At 42.0% G+C, this 23402-nt stretch overlaps 1 protein-coding gene across 1 annotated transcript in view; it reads left to right on the top strand.

Moving 5' to 3' along the window:
- EPHA6 (EPH receptor A6) overlaps positions 1 to 23402 on the top strand; it is a 352339-nt gene that overhangs the window by 268091 nt on the left and 60846 nt on the right. Inside the window, exon 11 of the mRNA XM_015405688.1 lies at positions 21577 to 21786. Within this exon, the coding sequence (XP_015261174.1) occupies positions 21577 to 21786 (210 nt within the window). The remainder of the gene's footprint in view (positions 1 to 21576; positions 21787 to 23402) is intronic.

Genomic DNA, 23402 nt, shown 5'->3' with positions numbered 1-23402 from the left:
AGATCTGGGGGATGTAAGGAAGCTCATATATGAGGGAGTTTTCTTAGGTGGAACAATCCCTAAGGCAGAGTTGGAGCATACTCGCCTAGCACGAATTGAAGTGCTGAGTCGGTCAGTGTTTGTCACCCTCAATCTAGCGGCTAGACAAAAAAACTGTGTCATAATAGGTGATATTAACTACCCACACATTTATTGGGTCAATATGTGTTCTAGTCGAGAAAAAGAGATTGAGTTTCTAGACACTCTAAATGACTGTGCTATGGAGCAGATGGTCACGAAACCTACCAGGGGAGAGGCGATCCTTGATTTGCTCTTGATTGCACCGCTTGGGAACAGTGATCATAATGTTGTTGAGTTCAACATTTGTATAAATAAAGAATTGGCCCAAAAGACTCACACAACCACTTTTAACTTTAAAAGGGGTAACTTCTCTGATATGAGGGGATATGTGGGGCGGAAGCTGAAAGTATAAATAGGGAATTGGCCAAAAAGACTCACACAACCACTTTTAACTTTAAAAGGGGTAACTTCTCTGATATGAGGGGATATGTGGGGAGGAAGCTGAAAGGAAAAGTAGAAAGGGTCAAAACCATTGGGGAAGCTTGGAAACTATTTAAAACTATGATCCTAGAAGCCACCTTTTCCCCGCTTGCCCGCTGAGGCAGACGGGCAGGGAAAGGCCTCCAGAGGCCCGTGCCACCTTTCCCCACTCACCCGCCAAGACAGATGGGCAGGGAAAGGTCTCCAGAGCCCCCCCCCTTCCCCAATCACCAGCCGAACCAGGCGAGACAGGGAAGGGCTGGAGAACCCCCCCTTCCCTTGCCCTCCTTCCCTCTTTCTCGACCGAGCATCTCTTTGCCTTCTCTCCCTCCCTCTCTCCCTCTTTTTCTTCCTTCCTTCCTTCCCTCCTTTCTTCTATATCTCCCTCTCTCTTTCTCTTCCTTTCTGCCTTCCTCCCCATCTCTTTGACTTCCTTCCCTCCCTGTTTCCCTCCCTCCCTCCCTCCCTCCCTCCCTTTTCCTCCCTCCCTCCCTTCCTTCCTTCCTTCCTTCCTTCCTTCCTTCCTTCCTTCCTTCCTTCCTTCCTTCCTTGAGCTCATTGTATTCATTCTACAATGGGATTTGCTACTAGTCTACAATGAAACCTGCCCTCTTAGCCTACAACTCCTGAGTTTACTTAGAAGCCATTGCTGAGGAACTTTATCAAAAGTTTTCTGGAGGTCTAGGTAAACAACTTCTACTGGTTCACTCTTGTCCACATTTTTGTTCACCCCTTAAAAGAACCCTAAAATGTTAGTGAGAAGATCTTCTTCTACAGAATCCATGCTGATTCTTCCGCAATAGCTTTTGTTCATCAATGTGCTTACTAACTATATCTTTAATAGCTGTGTCAACATTAGACTGATTAGCCTGTAATTGCCCAGCTCTCCTCTGGAAACTTTTATAAAGATCGGATTATATTAGCTACCTTCCAGTCCTCGGGAATAGAGGTAGATTTTAGTGATAGATTGCATACTTTTGTCAGGAGATCCACAAATTCACATTTGAGTTCTTTCATAACTCTTGGATATATGCCATCAGGGCCTGGTCATTTGTCAGTTTTTTAATTTATCCATTGTTGGTCTTTACGGTTTGTTTTCTTTTTTGCAATATGTTCCTCATAGTCCCTTTTTGTTTGTCTGATCATTGACCTGCATTTTATTTGTCAAAGCCTGTGCTCCCTTTTATTTACCTAACTTGGACTAGCCTTCCACCACTTTAAAAAATCCTTATATTTTACTGCTTCCATTACTTTGGCCTAGGTCACACGGGCAGGAAAATGCGGGGGGGGGAGTGTGGCTGTTTGCCCCGGGGCAAAATAACACACGGTTGCACCAGCAGACATACAGTGGAGGTCCCGTGGAAGTCCCATGGAGGTCCCGTGGTAGGGGGGAGGTGCTGAGCACACCACAATCCTGCGCCATGGCAAAGAAGCGGCGTGGCAAACGGGTGGGGTTTTTTTTGGACACCAAAGTGTGCACACGCCCCGTTGGGTGTTTGTGCACATCCCATGGACAGTTGGGGGGGGAACTTTATATGAGGGGGCATGGGCGGGCGCCGGAACTACCAACGGAAACGCGATCAGACACCCGCCCTTGCCCCGTGGTTACCGGAAACTAGTACCTCCGAGGTACTCGTTTTTAGATGCGCATCTTCGGCGGGAAGCCTCGGGTTCGCCACAGGAGCTCTACGCTTCCCAGATGTGGCGGTGAGATCGCGCCTGGAAAATCCACCTATCTTCTGTCCCTCTAGCATGCCTAATGCTCTGTGTGACCGCAGCCTTTGTTTGTTAACCATGCAGGCCTATTCATACCTTTCCTAACCAGCAGTATACGTTTTATCTTAGCTTCCGGGATTGTAGTTTTAAAGAGGCTCCAAGTTTCCCAAAGGGATTTGATCCTCCTTACCTTTCCTTTCAGTTTCTTTTCACAAGCCCACTTATTTGAGATGTTACCCCTTCTAAAGTTAAATGTGGTTGTGTTGGTCTTTTGGGTCAATCCCCTATTTGCATATATGCTAAACTTAAACTGTTCCCAACCGATCCTATCATGTTTACATCTCTCACCAGGTCCTGAGCATTACTTAGGAGCAAGTCCAGGATCACCACCCCCCGGTAGGTTCTGTGACCATCTGCTCCATGGCACAGTCATTGAGAGTATCTAGAAACCCAATCTCATTCTCCTGTCTTGAACACATATTGACTCAATCAATTTGTGGGTAGTTCAAATCACCTATTATGATGCAGTTATTTTGTCTAGCTGCTTTCCTTAATACTTTTGCTGTTTTTAAATCATCCTGTAATTGTTGATCTGGTGGGCAATAATAAACACTCTGAATTAAGTTTCCTTTGGGGCCCAATATTTCCACCCATAGCTATAGAAGGGGTCCCTTCTGAAGGAACATTCCCCTTTTCTTCAGCACAGTACCCTGTTTCCCCTTGACCCTCATGCTCCCTGACAGTGGCAGGGCTGACTTCCTTAGAGTGGGACATTTCTAACAAGTCCACAAGAGTTTTATCTTTGTGCCTGACTGTCTCTGCTTCTCCAAGTCAGCCACCTTGACCTCAAGTGTGCAAACTTGTTTCCTGAGAAACAGGAGGTCCTTGCACCGAGCACACACCCATGACTTCTGTACAGCTGGCAGATAGTCATACATGTTGCAGTACATTGGATGGCCCCCAACCCCCTCCTGGCATTTTACCTTCATAATTGCTTTATTTTTAATCCCCTTTTTAAAATTAAATTTTATTATTAAAGAAGTTTTACAAAAATTCATTTATCACATCACAGGAAGTGAACAAGATAAAAATTTTAAAAGGTGGATATCCACCCTCTACATCGCAATATCTTCTTCAGCACAACACCCCTATGGGGCTTTGTCAAACAGTCTGGCAATTACATTCCTAATCAGAAATATTTCCTCAAATTGGATCTTACAAGACAAAAAGGAATAGCCAACTAAATGAAGGCTGTTAAGAGTATCTCAATGCATTAAAAAGACCCATAAAATACATTCTATGTTCTATTACATTTCAGAAAGGTATTGAGGAAGTTTCCTATTGAAAATTAGACCTTTAATCCTCTTTTTGTATAGATTTCCTGTATATGTAGATCTGTTTGTGAAAAGTGTGCTTCCCCTTTTAGGGATGTGGAGAGACTAGTGCCCTGGCTTCCTCACCCTGCTGCTGAACTCGCATATCTGCTAAACATGCCTGTTTATTCCCTTGTTCCAGACATGTTGTCACTGGAGCTGACATTCTGGCACTGGAGCTGGGCCTGTTACTTCACAGAGTTGGGGCCTGCTAATAGGAGCCCTAAATAAATAATCTCCACACCCCACTGAAGCCAATCACACTGATTGGGAGCTAACCAATAAGGGAGGATGAGTGAGTCAGCTTCTGGTTGATTAAGAAGAGAAGAAGAGATTGGATTTATACCCCGCCCTTCTCTACCCAAAGGAGTCTCAGAGCAGCTTACAAACTCCTTTCCCTTCCCCTCCCCACAACAGACACCCTGTGAGATAGGTGGGGCTGAGAGACTGCTCTTTTTCAAGAACAGCTGTGCCAGAACTATGGCTTGCCCAAAGTCATCCAGCAGGTGCAAGTGGAGGAGTGGGGGATCAAATCCGGTTCTCCCCAGATTCGAATCCGCACACTTAACCACTACACCAAACTGGCTCTTAACAATAGGTATTGCTGAAATGGGGCTCCTCCTCAAAATGTAGCAAATATATGAGTATCTAAAAAAACAAAGTTACCGGAAAGTAGGCTAGAGTGATTAATCTAGAGATGGTGAAATTAATTACTACATGTTCTGCAATATCATTACTATGTTCTTAGACAGCATCTCTTTCTCAATATGAACAGGACACAACTTCTCCTGTCCCAGTTATGGAAGCTACAGAAGAGAATTCCTAGTAAGAGCAAGAGATTGTGCAAAGGCCCCTTCTCAAATCATTTTGGCAGAATTGTCCTTCTGTGTCAATGAAGTAGCTTGTGGCCTTGTTTGAGACGTCTGCTGGCATAGGGAATAATTACAGCATGAGCTCTTCACACTTGGCCCAAAGCTTCTCCTGCTTTCCTGGCCATATGGGCAGGAATATCATTGCTAAAACTTCCAGCTACTGTGGTAGCTGATGCTGCTTCCTAGCACTGGCATTTAGAGGTTTGCTACCTCTGAATATGGAGGCTCCCTTCAGTCACTGTGGCTAGTAGCCATTGATGCACCTTGCCTCCATAAATCTGTTTAACCTCCTTTTAGAGCAATCTATGCCCATGGCCATCACAACCTCCACTGATAGTGAATTCCACAGTTTAATTACTCGTTGAGTAAATAATTATTTCCTTTTGTCTGTCCTTCAAATGTTTCTCAAAATTTTCATTGGGTACCCCTGAGTTCTAGTATTATGGGAGAAGGGGGAAAAGTTCCATGTATCCACTTTCACTACCCTGTGTCTGGATTTGTATATATTATTAGTCTTTTCCACTCTTTGAAGAAATCGTTGGGTTTTATTTTATAATATTTATAAATTCTAATAATAAAACTATATCTTCTTTGACTGCATCTGCATATTTTTGATATTATGCTGCCATTTAGTATATGACACTTGCAACTGGATTGTCCTGTGCAGACAGAGCAGTCCAGTTTTGAGTTACTGATATAACTTAGCAATAGTGCAGTATCCAACTATATATGCATGCAGCCCTAGTGGTCTTGTATATACTACACAGAAAGGAGTGGTGGGCTGATGTGTACCACTTTTCTGTAAGTGAGAGTAAAATTTTTCAGTTTTGGTTCACATTAAAAAATTCCAAACTAGCACATCAGGTACATCAAACGCTTCTCCTTGATGTGCAAGTTTCCACGTGCAGGGACTTTTACACAGAATGGAATATTATAAACTAGTAGCAAAGCCCGTTGTAGAATGAATACAATGAACTCCAGAAAGGACGAAAGGAAGGAGGGAGGGAGAGAAGGAAAGAGGGAGGGAAAGAAGTCAAAGAGATGCGGAGGAAGGGAGAAAGGGAGGGAGGGAGGGAAAGAATGCAAAGAGATAGGGAGGAAGGAAGGAAGAGAAAGAGGGAGGGAGGTATAGAAGGCGAAGGAAGGAAGGAAGGAAGGAAGGAAGGAAGGAAGGAAGGAAAGGGACGAAGGAAGGAAGGAAGGAAGGAAGGAAGGAAGGAAGGAAGGAAGGAAGGAAGGAAGGAAGGAAAAGAGGGAGAGAGGGAGGGAGGGAGGGAGAGAAGGCAAAGAGATGCTCGGTAGAGAAAGAGGGAGGGAGGGCCAGGGAAGGGGGGGCTCTCCAGCCATTCCCTGTCTTTCCTGGGTTGGCTGGTGATTGGGGAGGGGGCTCTGGAAGCCTTTCGTTGCCCATCCGCCTCAGCAGGCAAATGGGGAAAGGTGGCGCAGGGCCTCTGGAGGCCTTTTCCTGCTCGTCTGCCTCGGCGGGCAAGCAGGGAAAGGTGGCAAGGGGGCCTCTGGAGGCCTTTCCCTGCCCATCCGCCTCAGTGGGCGAGCAAGGAAAGGTGGCGCAGGAGCCTCAGGAGGCCTTTCCCTGCCCAGGGATTCCTGTCCCTGTGCTTACCGTGCTCAGCAGGCCATTCTTGTGATTCATGTTGTAGCAGGTGAGGTGGAGGGGGGTGTCTACTCCACCCTTCCCTTCTGTTGGCTCCATGGAGAGTGAGCCCAAGAGGCTGGCCGTGGCTTTTGTGGGCGGGACTCAGAAAGGCAGACAACTAACCCAGCCAGCGCCTTCTGACTGGCAGTTCAGGAGGCCAACTGATTTTGCCACGCATAGAACATTGCCACCCCAAATGGCTTTTATATATAAGGACAGGATATGATCTACCTGCAGCATAAAATGGTACAGTCCAGAACTTTACCACTTCATTACATCATGCATAATGTGTAGAATATCTTCATTTGTACCTGTACTCTAACAAAGGTTGCAATGATATATTCATAAACATGCCATTTATTGCTGAATGATATATCTTTTTGTGTCAAAAAGGAGCTCTTTGCAGGTTAAGAATTTTATACATTTTCAAAAATTCATGCCTTTATATCCCAGAATAAATTAATTTTCAGTAACCCCCTCTCTTTCATTCAGTGCTGCCCTCACAGAGAGAGGTTATACATACTCCAAGTGCTATAACTTCCAGAAATGTGAATGCTATACATCCCCGATCCCCTATAATTAGAGTTTGGAGTGGAACTCTTAGATTTCACTCAAAGTTTGTTTAACTGCGTAAACTGAATGCATCTTTGGAACGCTTTAATAACAAAATTGTGTTGCAAAAGGAAGAGCTTTCACTTGAGAGGTTTGATTTGTTGCCCACAATACTTTATGCAGTGTTCTGTAACTGGACTGGAATATTTTTTGAGCCAGATTTTTGCAAAAGCCATCAGATGTTGAATATAAAACAATTTCTTTCATGTGCATTGGATGGGCAGCATAAGTGTGCAACCAACCAGGCATTAGATATGCTTTTGGCTGTCAAGGATAGTTTATTTGGCAAAGCTATTAAAGGCTGTTTAGAATTTGATGGAACAGTGCTCTGGATAAATTCACTGCAGTATGAATTGTTGCCAAGGCTGATAAACCCCCTTAGCAGCTACTGTGAATTTTATCAAAAGCACACCTTACATTAACCCCTGAGAGTCAGAACTAAGCCTTAGATAAAAACCTGACATTGCTTAGATGCTCTGTAGAATCAATTTTGTATTATCTTTAGGAAAATTAAAAAACAAGAAAAGGAGAGAAAATTGCCAGAAGTTCTCTGTATATAGGAAAGTCAAAACATTTGTCTATTCAGAGTATGTTTGCATAAAAATTCAAGTCTATTAATGAAGACTGTACACATAACCCAGAATGAATACAAGGTCATAGCATAAAAAAATTCAGAGCCTGCAACTTCCAATGTGTAATTTAGTCCTAGAAAGCCACTGGGGGATCTGGACTGGGGAAATGGTGCCAGGGAAGGAGTTTGACTCTTTTTCTTATGCTGTTTCTCCAATTAAAAATGTACCTTCCACAAGCTGTTTTAAGCCCCAGTGGAAGAAATACAGCCATGATACAGGTAACAAGGGCTTTTTTAATAGAAAAAGCCCAGCAGGAACTCATTAGCATAATAGGCAACCCCAACAGCAGAAACCCATTAGCATATTAGGCCACACCCATGACAGTGCAGTTCATTAGCATATCAAGCCACACCCCATGCCTTCCCTTGGCCCAGGGGCCCTGCAGCTGCGGGGGGCCCGGGCAAGCCCCCCCTTGAAGGAAAGCGAAGGCAATTTAAACTGCCTTCCCTTGGCTTGCCCGGGCACCCCACATCTGCAGGGAGCCTGGGCAAGCTGGCCCTTGGACAGGCCAGGGAAGGCACGGGAAGCATTTAAATGCCTCCCCAATCCTTCCAGGGGCCCCCTGACCTGCCTGCCTTGGAGTCACCGGGGGGGTCACTCTCCAGGCCTTCCCTCTGTAGCCACACAAACCACGGTTCCGTCCCTCGGCACGTGCACTTCACCGAAGACGACCAGAGGGGAAAAGCTGCGGCAGCGCGATCACACAGAGGGAGTCAATCGGCAGCCCGTGGCAAACCATTTGCCAGTACGTTCAGCCAGGTATTTTTTAACTGCGCATTTTTTGCAGCACTCTACGGGTTGGCCATGGGTGCGCTATGCCCGCCCGATGTTGCGGTGTGATTGTGCTCGGCAAATCCGCCGGAAAATCCGCCCAACATTCGTGGCTCTCCAGCGGCAAATTCACCATGTGAACGGGGCCTAGGCCAGTCTTTGGATACTTAAATCCAGTGAGTGGAACTGTGAATGAGCAGGACAGATCTTTCTACAAACCTGAAAAGGTCCCCAGGTTTGCAGAAAAATGTGAAATTTTAAAAAAAGACATTGAGAGCTTTTTAAAAAGCCAATAATAATAAAAAGAGCTCCTGTAGCTTTAAGCAACAGATTCCCTCTGTGGCTGTCACTAGGCAAACACAAAGTTCCAAGGCTTGGTTCTGTTGATAAAAGGCGGGAGGCAGGGCCCTTTCCAGGCCTATTTTAGCCTTTGAGGGAGGGCATCTTGAGGCCAGGTCAGGCCTGGCTAGGATTGCTACTTCTAGGTTGAAAAATTCCTGGAGATTTTGTGGTGGAGTTTGAGGAGGGCAGCGTTTGGGGAAAGGAAAGGCCTCAGCTGAATATAATGCCACAGTGTCTACTTTCCAAAGCAGGCATTTTCTCCAGGGGGAAAGATCTCTGATGTCTGGATTTCTTTTGTAATTCTGGGAGGTCACCAGGTCCCACCTGGAGATTGGCAACCCTAAGCTTGGAAGCAATCTCTGAATGACTTAATACTAACCAATCTGCATGACTCATCTAGGACTGGCTGTGTCCTACTGTTCAACAGCAGCCACCCTATGAAAGTGTCAGCTATGCTGCCATGATGTTTATGGGCAGGAGTGCCTTTGCTTGACCTATGTACCAGCTGCTGCTGCATTCCTTCATTCCTTATTATCTCTGACCTTGTAGACTGCCTGTGTAGTGTCTTCCCATCAATTACCTGTGGGACTAGTTTCAATTCCCAGCTTTGGCGTTAACGGCCTGGGGCCCCATTCTCTCGCATGCAGGAGTCAGGCCGATTGGCCTAGGGATGGGGGTGGTGCATACGAATACCCTATATCCCATTATGCTTGTAGGAATGTGGCCATTCCTAACAGTGACGATGTGACTACCTTTATAGCTCTTACAATAAAGTATAACGTTATGATAAGTGTGTACTCAATTGTTTGGCTGTGGAACCTTACAGAAAGCCAGTGTGGTGTAACAGAGCTTCAAACAACACAGATCATTTCTCTTGAAGAAAATAGCTGCTTTCAAGGCTGGACTCTACGGCATCATATCATGCTGATGTTGCTTCCCTTTCAAGGCTCCACCCCCAAATCTCCAGTAATTTCCCAACATGAAGCTGGCAACCCTAAGGTGGAACTGATCTCTGTAGTTGGGAGATCTGTTCTGATTCCAGAAGATCTCCAGTCCCACCTGGAGGTTGACAAAACTAGAATGAGAGAAGGAAGCAGGAAAAGGGGAGATGCTATGGGGACTTCTGGAAAGGGAACGATGAAATAGTGGGGGAAAGGAAAATGAGTTGCCTACTGCAAGACCTTGCAGGTTGCCACTTGTACAAAACATAGAAGCAGCAATTAAAACAATATGTTGTCAAAGGCTTTCATGGCCGAAGTTCATTATTTGTTGTAGATTTTCTGGGCTGTATGGCCATGGCATTGTAGTGTCTGACATTTTGCCAGCAGCTGTGACTGGCATTCTCAGAGGTATAACACATAAAGATGCTGTACTCTTTGTGTCAATGTAAGAAGAAAAATGGTAGGCAGGTAATTTATATCTACTCAGGAAGGTGGGGTAGGGCTGAGTCATTATCTTGGAGGAGTTTCCCAGGCTGAGTCATTATCTTGGAGGAGTTTACCAGGCTGTGACATGCTAATGGAGGAGCTTTCCTGAGGAGGTTCTTTTGCATATGGATTGGCTGCTAAAATTCTAATCTTATCTGTAGTGCTGTTGTGAGATGTAGAGCATTTTTTGTTTTTCAGGACTGGAAACCATGCCCTATTTATTTTTAAACTCCCTTCCTGTTGAAATTGTGTTTATGTTTATAAATTTCAATGGCTTCCCTGTGTAATCTGACATGATAATTGGATGTGTTGTCCAGCATTTCAGTGTTTTGGAATAAGATACTGTAATAATTATGACCAAGGCAATGATCAGTTAGATCCACTCGATTAATGTCCGTGCCCTGAATAATTGTATAAAATGCTGGAGAATAACCTCAGTCATATTAAAGGCTCTATCAGACATCATAATGATGCAAGAAACACATTTGAAAAAAGAAGAACATGTAGTTTTGACATCCCAATGGTATGACCAACAATTTCAGGCATATGGCTCCTCAAAGGCGAGAGGAGTAGCCATACTAATAGCTAAAACAGTTAAGTTTATATGCACAGAACAGTTAGTAGACTCGTTAGGTAGATATGTCTTTGTAAAAGGCACATTGGAGCAGGAAAAAATAACGCTAGCATCAATATACACTCCAAATGACCACCAAGCACAATTCCTGAAAGAAACACTGTCTAAACTCAAAAACTTCCAAGAAGGATTGGTGCTAATAGGAGGAGATTGCAATATGATCATGGACAAACATCTAGATAAGTCCCATACTAGGGCGAAAGGAGCAAATACTAACAGATTTACGGAATTATCCGAGATTCTGAGAAAACAACACCTAAGTGACATCTGGAGATTACAACACAAAAAAGAGCGAGACTATACATACTTCTCACCAAGATTTCATACATACACCCGCATCAACTACATCTTAGTTTCTGATGACATGCATAGTAGGATTAAAGATTCCACCATAGGCCCATTTAGATGGACTGATCACGCATTTGTAGAATGCACTTTAAACAAACCTGGCTCAGAAACATGACATAAAACATGGAGACTAAATAATTCAATTTTATTGAGTGATCTAAATGAAAATGAAATCAGCAAAACAATTCTTGATTATTTTAAAATCAATTATAATGGTGAAGTGCAAGACAAATTTGTATGGGATGCACTCAAGGCAACGATCAGGGGAAAACTGATTGCACTGACATCATACCTAAAAAAAGAAAAACAACAAGAAATGAATGCTCTATTGGCTAAAGTTCAATCACTAGAACTCATTCATCAACAGACCTGCAGCAATAAAATTTATAAGGAACTGTTAGCAGCACGCAGGCTGTTGGAAGCTAAAGAAATGGAACATATATGAAAGCAACTAATATTCATGAAGCAGTGTTTCTGGCAATGAAACTTTAAGACATTAAAAATTCTTAAATGGCGAGTAAACCGTAAAATTGTAGAATGGAAATTTTTTTCCATAAAAGATGAAAACACTTCCCAGATAGGGATTGCCAATTGCTTTGCAGACTTTTATGACAGACTATACTCATCCCAAAATACACAAGAAGAAACAATTAAAAGGTTTTTTCGAAGGCAAAACATATGTAAACAACTATCAACAACACATGAGGTCTTTCTAGAACAACCAATTACAAACAAAGAAATTCAAGAAGCCATAAAACACCAAAAAGCAAACACAGCTCCAGGCTGCGACTGCTTCACCCCAGAATTTTACAAGGCATTTTCTAAAGAGCTAGAACATCCACTGACCAAAATATGAAATGCTATACTACACACAGGAGAGAAACCATCTTCCTGGGGAGAAGCCTTTATAATGACAATGCCTAAAGAAAACAAAGATCAAGAGATACTGGCGTGTATAGGCCAATAGCACTGTTAAACTTTGACTCCAATTTTTTTTCCATGGTGCTAGCCATGAGACCGCAAAAGGTAATCTCAGATTATATAAACCCGGATCAAACCGGGTTTATCCCAAATCGATCAATGATTGAGAATATACACAGGACCTTGAATATTATTTCCTTCTGCAAAAGACAACAACAAGCCGCAGTCCTATTTACTGTAGACTTAGAAAAAGTCTTTGATAGTGTTGGGATTGAGTATTTAAAACAACTGCTATTACATATGGACTTCGGTAAACACTTTCTAAATGCTATAAACTCCATATACAACAAGCCTACAACTAAAATACAGGTAGACAATGTACTAAGTAGATCATTTACCATGCACAGGGGAACCAGACAAGGTTGCCCCCTGTCACCACTACTGTTTGCAATAGCTATTGAACTCCTAGCCAATTTGATTAGAGACAGACATTAAAGTGGGAGAGCGGGTACATACATTGAGTTTATATGCGGACGACCTGTTAATCTATCTATCTAACTGTTAAAGCACTACAAAATTTTTTTCAAGAAATCCAAGAGGTAACAGGACTTAAAATCAACATAAAGAAATCCAAACTAATTCTAATTCAGATTGACAAAGATATAATAAAAAGACTACAAGAATCTTACGACTATACCTGGAATTTTGACAAATGGAGATGCCTGGGAATAATAATCCCACCAGACCCCAAAGACTTGCTACAATGCAACTTCCTAAATGTAGTTCAATTGATACAAATTCAACTCAAGCAATGGACTAAACAAAAATTTTCATGGGCAGACAGAATCAACATGGTTAAAAGTTTTATACTGCCAAATTTTTTATTTCTTTTCAGAGCCCTCCCCATCTTCATACACAACAAAGACCTGGCTAAATGGCAAAAAATGCTGACTGACTTTTTTTGGTACTACAAGAGACCCAGGATAAAATTCAATACCTTAAGATGCAGAACCAGGGACGGGGGCTTAGACTTCCTAGACCTCAAAATAAACTATGAGGCAACTCTAATTTCAAATCTTGTGAGAATTTTGAGAACATGGTCCAGTATAAATTGGCAGCTAATAGAAGAAGCAGAACTGAAAGATGTTACATTACCAGAAGTATTATGGAATGTTACACAATACAGACACAATAAGACAATACAAAATGATTTTTTAAAGACCTATCTAGAAGTCTGGTATAGATACAGACCTCTGCTATTACCTCCAATTTCCAGACTCTCAGTATACACCAATCAGGATTGGTTTCACCCTGGAAAGGAAGAAAAGGCATTTGATTGATTGGAGCTCTGCAGGCTTTCGATGCTTAAATGATTTCATACACAGGGGAAATCCTCTATCCAAATTAGAGGTAGAGGGGAAACTGGGCAAAAAATACCTTGGTTTAGGTACTTACAACTGAATGACTTGCTACAAACACTAAAAAGTAAAAAAGTCTTCTCCAACCCTCTAACAAACTTTGAGCTCCTTTTGAAAGAGCAAGAAGAAGAACTAAAAGGATTAATTTCAATAATATATAGAATCCTAGTAGATAAGAAAAATAGTCCCTGGATGGTGAGCCAAAAACAGTGGCACCTCAACTGTAATCAAGTGTACCCCATAGAGATTTGGAAATCACTTTGGTAACTACCTAACAATACTTCACCAGTGTTCAATATCAGATTTAATACTTTTAAGGTGTTTCAAAGATGGTATCTAACCCTCATAGCTCTTCATAGAATAAACCCTAAAATCCTAGCCCAGTGCTGGAAACAATGTGGTCAGTTGGGGGACTATGCTCATTGTTGGTGGCACTGTCCTCAAATACAAAGCTTCTGGACACAAATCCTGGCACAAATCGTCATTATTACTGGTATTAACTTACCTCTATCCTTGGAATCAGTGGTTTCAGAGATGGGCTTACTCTCCATTGACAGCAAATGCATTAAAACACAAATAGCTATATTACTTGCAGTGGCCAGAATATCTATAGCTCAGAACTGGAAACAAAAAGAAGTGCCATCACTGAGTTGTTGGCAACACAAGCTGTGGGAGCACTTTGTGTACAGTTGGATCTCAAAAAAATATTGCAATACAAAACATACAATATGTTTTGTACATACAAAACAAAAGTTATTTCAAGCAGTTTGGTTTCCTATTATAGAATACCTAAGGTTGTGGTACAGTTCCAAAACACTCCTATTACGAAAAGTTTTAACCTTTTTTAAAGAGTTCCATGTAATAATTCTTTTAGTTTTTTGGGGTTGAAATATGGTTAGACTGACCTATGCCTAAACTGTTAAAATGTGTTATAGCATATGATTATGCATTCTGATTTGTTGTGTTTGTGTTTTTCTGTTGGTGAAAAATAAATAAAAATTGTTAATAAAAAAAACCAAATTGTGTGATCTTACATATTCTTGGATTTTGCACTGTCAGTGTGCTGTAGTGATCAATCAGAACTGGATTTTCCTGTGTAGACAAGACACTCCAGTCACAAATGATTGTTGTAGCACAACAATAGCACAATGAGATAAAGCTCTGGTTTCCTCGAAAGATGCAATGGGGCTGATTTTCCCTCTTTTTCAAAATTTGGACAAAGATTTTCAAGACCATTATAGCAATTAAATTCGCAGAGTCTTAGGGTAGAATTCAAATCCATGGATTGTACTTGTGTTTTTTTTAAAATTTATTATCAGGATATAACAACATGTCCAGTATTAAAGCATTTCATTATTCACAATATACCCTTTTCCCCCTTCACTCTCCCTCCCCTTCTTCAGGCTTCCCGCAGAGCTCCCACCCCCACCAATTCCTCCTTCTTCTTATCCATCCCTTCATCTAAAACAAAACTTAATAGGTAACATTTTTATGGATTGTACTTGTTAAGTGATAAATGAATGTGATTTTTTAAGAGAAGCTTTACTACTTTGCTGGCTTTCTAGCATAAAAAAAGCAACTGGAAGCCCACTGACATCTGAATATATTTTGGTCATGATTCATGGGGAGAGCAGAGAAGAATCAGAAAAAGTGAATTTACTTAAACATTGCATAGAACAGTCCTATTAACTGGATGAATGGAAACAAAATGCTATTTTCAACCATGCTACACAATTAATTTGAACAGCCTATGTTGGCATGTTTGAAACTGTCATTAGAAGACCAGCATTAAGACCTGAGGTTTTATGTCTTGTTCCAGCAAAAGGGAAATGCCTACTGTGTTGAAATCGCTATTTAAACTGTCTGTGCTCCTGAGCCATCATTCTGTGTGCCATTTTAGTTTTGTTTGCCAATTGAACTTAAGCTGGAAAAGGGGAGTTCTTCTGGTTGCTGTGTTTATCACAAAAACCTTTGAGACCTCCCTCCCTCTCTCCCTCCCTCCCTCTCTCTCTCCCTCCCTCTCTCTCTCATACACACACACATACACATCTTTACTTATTTGTTAATGTATCTTTTGTAAATTTGTATCATGAATTTATATTATTAATGACACTAGGTTCCTCTACACTATCAATGTAGCCTTTGGCTGATGCAAGGAGAATTCCACCAGCAAAACACACTTCTTCCACCCGAGAAAGGCTCCTTGGGCTTCCAACTGAGAAAGGATCCTAAGAGGAGAGCTCCGTCATTAGCATAATGCAATGTTAATATCCAGCCTACCCAACCCCTCTTCAGAAAGTGCATCTTAAATTAGGGTCACAATTTAGACAGAGTGGAGAGCCAGTTTGGTATAGTGGTTAAGTGCACGGACTCTAATCTGGGAGAACTGGGTTTGATTCCCCACTCCTCCACTTGCACCTGCTGGATGACCTTGGGCAAGCCATAGTTCTGGCACAGCTGTTCCTGAAAAAGGGCAGTTTCTCTCAGAGCTCTCTCAGCCCCACCTACTTCACAGGGTGTCTGTTGAGGGGAAGGGAAAGGAGTTTGTAAGCCGCTCTGAGACGCCCTTGGGTAGTGAAGGGTGGGGTACGAATCCAATCTCTTCTTCTTCTTCTTCTTCTTCTTTATGGTTGCCAGGCCTGGGAGGGGAGTTGGGAGGGCATAGTGGGTTAACAGTGGGTGATGGCATGACATCTTTTTTTCCAGGGCAAATTTAGACATGACATCACACCTCTCAGTGTGATTTTTGTTGTCCTGGTGCAACAGATGACATTGTCAGCCCAGGAGGGAGGTGGCAAGGCCCATGTCCAGTGCTGCAGCTACCTGCTGCCCAGGGTCCCATCCTTCGAGCCAGGTAGACAATGGCTGCTCAAGGTACAAGTGAGGTGGGTGAGTCTCATTCAGCTCCTGCAGCCCTGGAGAAGCCCCCAACTTTGCCACAGGTGCCTTGGCTAAGGATGGACAAGGTGCTGGCCCAGGACACAGGGCATCTTAAAAACACATGGCCTTTAACATTACAGAAAAGACACTTTACCCATGCAGAAAAAAAGCTAATGGACAAATTTTAAATTAGTTAATTACTGGGTCTGGATGGCAATGCAGGTGAGGGGTCTTAAGACATTAAGTTTTTTATCTCTTAACAAGAAGGCTGTGGTCAGATGACAGGCTCTATTTTGTCCAGTGTTATTTGTTCTGCTGAGATTTCTCTAAACATGCCACCCTTAACCCGCCTCACCACACACTCACTCCATGGTTGACTGTTCAGATTATTGCTGCACGGTATCCATGGCATCCTTTTAAAAAACTATTTCACTCATGCACAGAAGCACTCATTCAAAGCACCACTCCATTTTGACAGCTCCGCAATCCCTCCACCAACTACTGCGGCCCCTCTCAGCCTCCTCCACTTTGCTTCTCTTCCTTGGAATGCATGGGGGAATGCAGATTTACATGAGAGTAGTCTCATTGACGTCAGTACATTTAATCTTGTGTCAATCGTGGGATGCTCCCAAACAGCAACTCTGAAGCAGAAAAAAGTGGGATGGGGAGTAGGGTTGCCAGCTCCAGGCAGGGAAACTCCTGGAGATTTGGGGATGGAGTCTGGGCAGGACAGGGACCTCAGTGGGGTGCAATGCCACGCAGTCCACCTTCCAAAGCATTTGTTTTCTCCGGGGGAACTGATTTCTGTAGTCTGGTTCACATCCACCACCACTACCACTTTCGCCAAGGTCCAGAAAGCCCTGCTCACACTTTTGGGACAGATATTCAGCCCAAATTTGCTCAGAAGCAAGGCTGCCTGGATTTTTAATTTTTTTCCAGCTTTACCCAAGTCTCCCTGAATTAGTGATGCCAGCCTCCCCAGGTTCCCTGTCTATATGGGAGCCTAACTAGGGGCTATTTCCACGGCTTTCCAACTCCCAGAAGCCTAACTAGGGGCTATTTCCACGGCTTTCCAACCCCAAGAAACAGGAGAGATGGGTTTGGGGGGGATTTGTTGCTCAAAAACAACTCCCCTGGGAGCTCCCAATCCTGACAGAATGTTTGGGTGCAGAAACATATAAGTGGTGATTCACAGCCCTGGGGCAAAGATCAGCTTATGCACATATCACTAACTGAATTTTAAAATGGTGGGGGGACAAAGCTGTGTGGTGGTGTGAAGACAGAAAAGTGCGATCAGATAGCTTGAGTTCACAAGAGAGAGTTCAGATATCCAGAAGTGCACAGTGAAACCAGTTGAATCTGTAAAGACTGGACTGGTGTCAGGAAAGCTGAGCATGAGAATAGGGGGCAACAACTGCTGAACGGGATAGGGATAGGGATGATGCTATATGAATGAGCATTTTAAATACAGAGGGGAGAAGCAACAATATCAGATCAAACAGCTCTTCTCACCACAACCAAATTGCCCTCCCTATTGGAAGACTGGAGTATATTAAATGTAATGTCAGTCTTTAAAAAGAGATCTAGAAAATTACTGGCCATTCATAGGAAAACATTATTGGAATATTACAGGCAAGAAGAATCAATATAGCTCTTGAAAAGGGAAGTCTTGTTTCACCAACCTTTTGAAATTATCCTAGAATGTTAAAAGCATGTGGGTAAGGGTGAGTTGGGAGACATGTACTTAGGCTGCCAAAAAATCTTTTGAGGAAGCCCATCAACAAATGCTCCACAGTAAATTTACCAGTTTTGGGATAAGAGGATCAGTCTTATGAATTGGTAACTGTCCATTAGTAACTGTCCATTTAGTCCAACATTCTGCTTGAAACAGAGGGTAGGAGTAAAGGAACGTCTCATAGTGGTTCCCCGGGAGTCTACATTAGTATTTAATTTCTTCATAAGTGATCTAGAATCAGGAGTGACCAATGAACAGTCTAACATGCAGATTACATCGAATTAACCAGAGGGTGAAGGTAGCTATCTTGCTATGAAACAATAGCCATGTTATGTTGAAATAACACAATAAAGTATTCAAACATTTGCATTTTCCAGAACCCTTAATAGATACAAAGGGGGGGGGGAAATATGTGTCAGACCATGATATTGTGTAGAATGACAGGTAGATTTGGATATAAGATGGTGGTAAATGTAAAGTGATGTGCAATGGGGCAAAAATTCTAAACTTATGTCTAGATACTGATAGGATATGAACTGCCAGGGACTGATCAGGAAAAAAAAGTTGGAGTTCTGGTGGATAGTTTGATTAAAATTATAACGTAGTGTGCAATAATGATGAAAACGACCACAATTTAAGGGTTATTTGGAAGGGAATTGAAAATAAAACATCTACTGTAATAGTATAGCTATAGTTGGAATACTTGTACAGTTCAGGCCACCCCTTATTTAAAAGGCTATCATAGAGCTTAAAAAGATGTAGAAAATTGTAACCAAAGTGATCAAGGGGTTGGTTCACCTACCCTACAAGGAAAGCCTGAACAGCCTTTTTTAAAGTTTATTAAAAGTACAAGAAAGTGTGGACACAGAAAAGGTTTATAGAATTGTGCACAGTGTGAAGAAAATAGAAAGAAAACTCCCCTCCCCAAATTTCAAGAACTGATGGGCATTCGATTCAAAACAACTGCAAGAAAGTACCGTTCATTTATTTTATTTTATCTGCCATCAATCACAGCTGATCTGCATAACAACTCCAGACTTCCTTGGTGATCTCCCATCCAAGTACTAACCAGGGCTGACCTTCCTTAGCACCTGAGATCTGACAAGACCAGGCTAGGTCAGGGCAACTACAGAATTAACTTATGGCACTCACTGCCATAGACAGTGCTGGATTTGTGTACAAGCTAAGTAAACCACAGTTTAGGGCATCAAAATATTAGAGATCTCTAAATACCCCCCAAAAGGAAAGGAAACGTGGCCCCTACACTTATGGAATTACCTTTTTTTAACAAAAAAATGCTATAGACTAGAGCCTCTTAAACTTGACATGGCATAGGGCCTCAACATGTCTTAATCCAGCCTTGGCCACAAGATGTGGTAATGCCCAACAATTCAGATAAGACTTCTAGAAGGTCTTCTAGATTTCTAGTTCCTATTAGCTGTAAAAGTTTGGTGGAACCTCCATTTTCAGAAGCAGTATACCTGTGGTCTTTCCAGGACATCTGGCTGGCCAAGGAGGAAAACAGGTCTAGGCAGAACATTGTCTGATCCAGCAGGATACTTCTTATTATCTTGTGAAGCAGAATGAGTGAACCATGGTCAATATGTTTGGGTTTCGTAGACAAAAGGAACAGCCTTTTATTTTTATTTTATTTTTTGAAGTTTTATTGAGGAAATTACATTAAAAATACATTCAGGACATTAATACATGGACTAACAATTATGCTACAATTGAAGTGATCTTAACAGTTTTTTAAAGTAACTTTTAAAAGTTATTATAACAAAATAACTTTTGTGGACAGTTGCAAATTTTTCTCAAGTCTTGATTTTGTTACAAGTACTGTTCATATCCAAGACAGTCCTTGAGGAAACACTTCCATATCCAGAAATGGATTAGTAAGATAAGAGCTAATAAGAGTTTTTTCTCATTGGGCTTTCTTTCCAACTCTGTTTCCACTGAGATTTACTAACTGTGTAACTTTGGACAAGAGCATATCTATTATTTAAGATTCCCCCTCCCTGTTTCTGAGGTATTCATCTTTCATTAAAAGACTGTTACAGATTTAAGAAATGAATCCTTTTAACGCAGCACACATTCATGTTTTTTATTGTCTTATTTGACAGGTATGGTAGTGGAATTTGTAAGAGCTTATTTATATAACAGATTTTTAGGTGCTATCACATTATTGCTTTAGAACTGGTTGTTAGAAGCTGAATGGTAAACATTGTAGATTGATCCACTGGACTGTGAAGCCCAGAGAAGTGCAGTGTTACAGTGGTCTACATTCAATGGTGGAACATATGCCCTAGAATTACTCCCATATTGCACTGCATGTATAATCTGCAAGCTGCTTTAGTAGATAAACATTCTCCTGAACATTGCACTGCTGCATCTCCCATACAGAAACCAGTTCTCCTTTTCACTTACTTCCCAACTTTTTCCAACTCCAACATTCCCCAACATCCTTCAAGCCATCAGTAGGCCCCTCTACTGATTCTGTCACTATAATCATGCGTGCTTCAGAATTCTATAGATGAGTCTATACAGGCACTGACTATCTATATATCTAATAGCCAAGTTGCCCCCTGAGTGCGGATCGCTAAATCAGCGCTCCGGGGGCACTTGGGGGGGGGAGGTTTGTGCACACGTGGGTGGGGAGGTTTGTGTACACGTGGGCCAGTCCCCACGTGTGCACAAAAATCGAAAAAGTTGAAAAAAATTTTGGGGGGATGTTTAAATCCCCCTCCTCGGAGCCGGGTGGGCGGATGGGCGGGGGGGACCCTGCCTCGCCGCCGCCGAGCCTGGCAAAGGGGGGGAAGGACCGGCCTCTCCGCTGCCGCCGCCGCCTCGGAGCCGGGCAGGGGGAGGACCGGCCTTGCTACCACCACCACCGCCGCGGAGCCCGGCCGGGTCGGAGCCAGGTGGGGTGGGGGGTGGAGGACCAGCCTCGCCGCCGCAGCCTAAGGGAGATTGAGGGGGGATGGAGGAGACGGAGCTCTTCTCCCCCCCGCGTGAGTATCGCAGGTCCCCCTCTTGTGATTATTTAAATGTGATTGTCAGAAAAAGCAGAATTCACTAACTTTCATGCAAATAAGTCCAGAAGCCATCATTTCCCATCTGAACTGACGTAATTCTACCTCTCCTGTACAAACAAAAAAGGACTGAAGGAGCAGTGCAGGGTTAAGGAGTTTTAGAAATCTTCAGTTTCACTATGGACCATTGTTGAGTGAAATTAGATTACTCCATGAAAAAGAGGAAGGAAAAACAAAAATAAAATTATGCTGTACAGAGTTTCTATATACCTAAGCAATTACATTATGAAAAGTACATCAAGGTACTCTAACTTATTCCAGTATTACCAGCAAGTGTTATAGAAATGGTGAAGAAACCCAGCTTGCTTTCGAGTTTTTCCCTCCATCTGAATGGCAAAAGTATTAGTAATGGGACAAAAGTTCCGGAGTACAACAAAAGGGAAAAAGAAGAATTAACTGCATAATAGAAAAAGGTCAGTGAAATATTAAAAATGGGCAAACTGTAGAAGTGCCAGAAGTCATTGTAAGGTTATTGAGAGACTTGCTTGGATTAGAAAGATATCATTGTGGTCTCAGAGGTTAGACATTTTAGAAATGTACATTGATTTGAACTGGCAGAACTTGAAAATGTAAATTTACTTTAACTTGACTCCCTTATCTTTCTTGCAGAAACATGATGGCCATTTTACTGTCATCCAACTGGTTGGCATGCTACGTGGGATTGCTTCTGGCATGAAATATCTCTCAGACATGGGCTACGTACATCGAGATTTGGCAGCTCGGAATATTTTGGTCAACAGCAACCTCATGTGTAAGGTCTCCGATTTTGGATTATCCCGTGTGTTAGAAGATGACCCTGAGGCAGCTTATACAACAAGTGTAAGTTTTAACATGTATATATAATATTAAGAGGTTATAAATTCAGGATATTTTCCTTATTTTCTTTGCTGCAACTGGGATAATATTCAGATTGGCTAGCTTTTTTGTTAGCCATCTCTGTGATGCACTTACCTTTGCTACAAAATTGGATGTTTCAAACACCAGCTTTATTTATCACTGGTTACATTTTTTTTTTCATCTAAGAAGCTTTCTCTGTTTCATTATCTTAGGTCACAGTTGCCCAGTCACCTCATTTGTAAATTTGAATAAGCCTATTGTCTTGATACTATTACTTCATGTTCCATGGTCAGTATAATAACAAAACAGTGAAACTCTTATATATCCATTCTTTAGGCATGAATAGTTTTATTTCAAAGATATTTTAAATATGGAAATATGGAATGACCTGAGCATAATGCTGTTCATGCATGTGTCTGCTAATTTAAAATTTTACTTCAATTCACTTTGCTTCTGTTTGAATATTACTCAATAATATAAGTAATGACATTTTTATTCATGTTACATAAGAAAGCACACAGTTCCAAGGAAAATTGATCTTGGACACATAAGCAATAAAAATATTATGGAAATGCACTGCCATTGCCTAAAGCCTTGCACCTAGGTTTATAACAAAAATATAATTTCATAAATAGGCTTCCAGATCTAATTTCATAAAGCTTCCATTTATTTCATTAGAACCATGGAATAGAAAATGGTCAAGGGTCATAAGAATGGCTTCTATCCAGCCATGTAGTTCCTCCAGTGAACAGCATTTCCAATTGTGGAGAGCAGTTGCTGATCTGTTCTATAACAATTTCCCTCTGTTGTAAGAATGCACCCTGTGCACTTGTCTAAACTAACCCTGTATAGTGTTACCTGCACCCCCCCTCTAGATTCGTAATGGTCTGGTGTGTGCCCCTTACCAAGGCGGGTAGAATGTAAAAGGAAAGTTAGCTGGAATGCAACACAAGGTTATTTAAACAATAAAATAGTTTATTAGCTAGAGACATGCAAGCAATATAAAACAGAATACTTACTTCATAAGAAAAAAGACAGTCCGTGGTTATATATATAAACAAAGATTCCCCATGCACAGAAAGCTTTCTGGACTGGTCCAAATAGATCACGGAAGGCAAAGCCTTCTCTGGATCTCTGAGAGTCAGTGCTGAAATGAAGCTCCTGGCCTTGTTTTATACCATTTTGGTCCCATACATTTCGATAAAGCCATAGAAATTATAAACTACAGCAATTAATCTAATTGCCCTGTTAATTGTGAGCCATCATGGCCTTGGAGATGTTCACACATTCCATAGGCAATGGGGCATCCTGATGCTCCTTTGCAAAACAATACAAGATAGCACCTTGACCCCGAGCAGACAATTTCAGGATGTTCTTTGTTTCCTTGACCCCGAGCAGACATTCAGGCACTTGTCTGGAGACTGGAGATGTGTAGTGAGTTTCTGTATGTAGGCAAGCCTTAGTATTTGCAAATATCCTGGCTTCCTTCTTAATGGTAGGTGCATATCAATCTTTTATTCTTAAAATGTTTCCAAATTCCTTAGGTCTAAATGTTTTCCAAATTCTTTAGGTTCATGAACAATGTAATGCAGATGGTA

This window comes from Gekko japonicus, unplaced genomic scaffold, assembly GCF_001447785.1.
Source record: "Gekko japonicus isolate JY-2015 unplaced genomic scaffold, Gekko_japonicus_V1.1 scaffold1318, whole genome shotgun sequence".
NCBI classification, from domain to species: domain Eukaryota; kingdom Metazoa; phylum Chordata; class Lepidosauria; order Squamata; family Gekkonidae; genus Gekko; species Gekko japonicus.
This window is presented reverse-complemented; position numbering and strand designations above follow the sequence as displayed.